A 3,942-nucleotide genomic window follows, 5' to 3' on the forward strand; every position below is an offset into this window, starting at 1 on the left:
TCCAAGAATATCCGCACAGACATGGAAGTAGAAAAATACTTCAAAAATAGGAAATAATAAAAGAAAAAAGCAGTACTACTTTGGTGTGTATTATTTGTGTGTTGTGTGTGGCACATCACACGTTCGCAGCATCGGCAAAGATTGTCTTGAGCACATGGCCCAGTGACCTCAGTCCCAATTCTCTGAGTTTCTTTTTTTTTTCCTCTCTTTTTGTTACCGTTGGGTCTTCTCTTCTTTTTTTTTCTCTTTTTGGTCTTGTCTTCGATAGAACTTTTTTTCCGACAAAAAAAAAGAAATGCAGTCTTTGATCAAAAAAAAAAGAACAAAAGATATGCAGTCCAAATTCAGTCAAAAAAATGCAGTCCAAATTCTGGTAGGAGGGGATGATTTGAATTTGCACGTGTAGTTTCGTAGGCAAAAGTAGTACAGTACTCTCCTGCGTTTAATTAATAAGTCATTGGCATTAATTTGTAAATAAAAGTACAGAGTTGGTTCTAGTTGCTAAATAAATGAGTTTAACTACAAAGAAAGGTGTACTAGGAGAACTCATCTGAGCTACGTAAATCGAGGTGGCAAAATTGATAAATAAAAAAAAGAGGTATGGTCCCCTTTCACTATAATCTTTCGGTGCCACGAACAGTTTTCACAAACACAACACTGCACTAGAAGACAACTCCACTGCAAGTCTGCAATACAACTATATTGGTTATACCATCAGTTACTCTTCAGTTTTACTCTTACACTTTTGTTCACTGAAGAAAAATTACTAGCAAAAAAAAAACATACTTGCAAGTGTGGAAACGTACTGATTGTTGTTTAAGAAAATAAAAGAAGTTGCTCAAAAAAAAAAAAAAAAGAAAGAAAAGTGTTGGACAATGGTCGTGTCTATAATTATATTTCAACACCACACCCCAACACTTGCCTTTATTGTCTAGAACCCTCTCTCTCTCTCAAAAACAAGTTCTATCCGAGCCTTTTGTTCCTTTGTAATTCGCTCTCTACCGCAAGAGATATCTAAACATCAACACAGTCATGTCGGTACTACTTCCTTTGTGTCTGATTATCTCCATGATTGCCTATTCAAGTAAGACCTTAATATCCTTTTTCTTGACCATAATGTTCACTATATTCTCCTTGTGTCAGTTCTGAAAAGTATCTTTCTTTTTAGCTCACAACAAAATTTCAGAAATTTAGTATTAGATCTCTCTGTTAAATCTTGTCTGGGAAAAGCAAAAAAAACAACACTTCAGTTCAATCTAAATTTAAGAGATATGAAACTTTGAAATCTGATTTGTTGTCTGGGTTTTAGTTCTAATGTTCTTGATTTGTCTTTGTTTGGAAAAGATGCTGCGTACTGTGTGTGCAAAGACGGGAACGAGCAAGTGCTTCAGAAGGCAATAGACTACGCATGTGGAGCAGGAGCTGACTGTTCTCAGATCCAGCAAAACGGAGCTTGTTACCAGCCTAACACCGTCAAAAACCACTGTGACATCGCCGTCAACAGTTACTACCAAAAGAAAGCTTCATCCGGCGCCACCTGTGACTTTAACGGCGCAGCTATCATCTCTACCTCCCCTCCATCAAGTACTCGATCTTTATTACATAGCCCACTTTTTTCTTATGATTAAATTCATATTTTTTTGTGTTGTAATGATTTTACTCTGTTTTTTTTTTCCTTACTGCAGCCGCTTCAAGCTGTTTAACCGGTTCCAGGTATGTTTTTGTTTTTGTCTTTAGATTATGATTTTAAAAGAAACTGTACTTTCTGTGTAGATAGATTTTACTTTAATTAAAATTACATTTAAGTTGAATTTTGTGGAGACACAATGACAGTGATTTAAGACCAAACAAATAGATAAGGAATCATGATAGAAATGTATCATTTCTATTCATTTCACCTTTACTAAAATCAGAAAAGCATGTGAAAACACAGACAATCATTCACATGATCCAGATGTGTATTATCGGTTAAATCTTTTTAATACATCATTAGCTATCTTTTAATAAATCATCACTTTTTTGAATACTTTGCAGCTCTAGTGGGACCCCATCCACTGGGACACCAACCACAGGGACACCAACCAGTGGCTTCCCATCCACAGGCACTCCACCGTCCACCGGGACTCCCACAACCGGAATGCCTAACACCGGGACTCCTTCCACTTCCACTGGTACGCCAACTTCAGGCACGCCCACAAGCGGGATGCCAACTTCGTCTTCATCTTCTGTGTTCCCGGGCACTGCTCTTGGACCAACCGGGAGCGGCGGGCTAGATCCTAGTAACGGAGAAAAGATATCAGTCCGAACTAACTCGGTGTTCTTGTTACTAGCCGGTGCAGCGATGATACTTGTGGTTTAGAAAACATCATCTCAGGACATATGGTTGGTTGTAATGGATGGGGACTGAGATTTTGCCTACGGCTTAGTAACTGCTACCTCTCTTTTTTTTTTCACTCTTGTCTTTGTTATTAGCTAGTAATCTGGGGATGTTCATCAAGAGCTTTTTCTTAATTTTTGTAAATCCGGAGGATGAGACGCTCTTTTTTATTTATTTTTTATCCTTATTTTTCTTCGAATCTTTCATCTTTTAATACTCACCCCCGTTATCAACTTGACATATAAATTGCTGATTACAATTGACTAAAGAATGTGAAACCTCGTCACTTAAGGACTTGAGTTATAAACAAGAAGAGCTTTATTAGCTAACACGATGAAAGGACTCCCTTGCGTTCAATTTTTCCACTATGCGGGTTAGGTGGGACGAGAGACGTAAAGTGTTAATGATTGCGGTTATTAGGTTTTCATACAGAATATGGAGGCTAGTTAATCAACTTTTGGTCTCCCAAAGATTGATCCTAACCCTATATTAAAAATGGAAAAAAAATACTTGAGTTGAATACTTCAGAATCTTTTGGATTCCTTTGTTTGAAAGTTTGTGTTTATGGAGACGAGTTGGGGAATCCGGTGCGGCTAGTAGTGGCCAAGAATCTGATACCAATCTCTTTCCAAAGCTGCTTTGTATCATCCCCTCCATTTTCAAGCTGATTCTTAAAGCTACTTTTGATTATTAGCAACAGAATATCATGCATGCATCTCTTTTTTCTATCTCTAGTCTATGTTTTTACACCTTCCTCAGGCTCAACTCATATAGACAAAGGCTTTTCATAAAGTGACTTTAGGTAGTTTCTCAAAATGCTTATCATATCTTATTATAAGTGGTTTCTGAAATTACTGCTTGTTATTACACACAACAGAATACACCAACGACTAGTCTAGTGGTTAAAACTACTGAACGATTTCTAAGGAATTTTGTAAGTCATATGTTCGTTTAAAATGAATATACTTTCTAAAACAGAGTTGAATAACATGGTATAGATCTCGTCTTATGATAGTTACGGGTTGAACTTCATAATCATTTTAACAAATGTTCCAATTACTTGAGAGAAAAGGTATTAATACATGAAAGAATGAATTAGCCAGAATTTTCCATTTGCTTGAATGGAGGGGAAGATATATGCTGTGCTCTTCTCGCTTGGATATGGGCTTTAGTACTCGTTTAATGGTTGTTATAAAATTTCATGTATGGCCTTATTTCTCATGCTTTTTGGGCTTTAAAGAGTAATTTCTTCAAGAGAAAAAAAAAAACCAAAACGCTAGAAGGAGGGTTCGAACCTCCGACCTTGTGGTTAACAGCCACACGCTCTAACCAACTGAGCTATTCCAGCTCGATTGATTATTTCTTTGTTAACTATATTGAATATGGCGGAATGTGGTCTGTCACAAATCAGAGAATGATGAATGATCACAGCTTCAACAGCTACCCCTCATACGGTCACTAGCGCCACCCCCAAAACTATAGAGGAAGTGAACAGCAGAAACTGAAAAAGGCAGAGTCCAAAAGATCTTTCTCATGAATGATTACTTTCCTCCTCTTCTTAAACT

At 37.1% G+C, this 3,942-nt stretch overlaps 1 protein-coding gene and 1 non-coding gene across 2 annotated transcripts; one reads left to right on the plus strand and one right to left on the minus strand.

The window, feature by feature from the left end:
- The first annotated feature begins 905 nt into the window (after positions 1 to 905).
- On the plus strand, positions 906 to 2,578 carry LOC108839037 (PLASMODESMATA CALLOSE-BINDING PROTEIN 4). Its single transcript, XM_057002085.1, has 4 exons — positions 906 to 1,084; positions 1,345 to 1,584; positions 1,686 to 1,713; positions 2,035 to 2,578. Exons 1-4 carry the CDS (start codon positions 1,033 to 1,035, stop codon positions 2,357 to 2,359), a joined length of 645 nt encoding a protein of 214 aa, XP_056858065.1. The 5' UTR covers positions 906 to 1,032; the 3' UTR covers positions 2,360 to 2,578.
- A 1,073-nt stretch (positions 2,579 to 3,651) lies between these two features.
- Positions 3,652 to 3,725, minus strand: TRNAN-GUU (transfer RNA asparagine (anticodon GUU)). Its single transcript has one exon. It is a non-coding gene; the product is annotated as a tRNA-Asn (tRNA).
- Positions 3,726 to 3,942: the final 217 nt, after the last annotated feature.

Source organism: Raphanus sativus, unplaced genomic scaffold, assembly GCF_000801105.2.
Source record: "Raphanus sativus cultivar WK10039 unplaced genomic scaffold, ASM80110v3 Scaffold4405, whole genome shotgun sequence".
Classification (NCBI taxonomy): Eukaryota; Viridiplantae; Streptophyta; class Magnoliopsida; order Brassicales; family Brassicaceae; genus Raphanus; species Raphanus sativus.

What these genes read in the sequence shown, in the direction of transcription:
- LOC108839037 (XM_057002085.1), top strand. Translation starts at nt 1,033, where the DNA reads ATGTCGGTACTACTTCCTTTGTGTCTGATTATCTCCATGATTGCCTAT. An exon ending in CTCTACCTCCCCTCCATCAA is followed by an intron (nt 1,585 to 1,685) that starts GTACTCGATCTT and finishes TCCTTACTGCAG; the next exon opens with CCGCTTCAAGCTGTTTAACC. An exon ending in AGCTGTTTAACCGGTTCCAG is followed by an intron (nt 1,714 to 2,034) that starts GTATGTTTTTGT and finishes AATACTTTGCAG; the next exon opens with CTCTAGTGGGACCCCATCCA.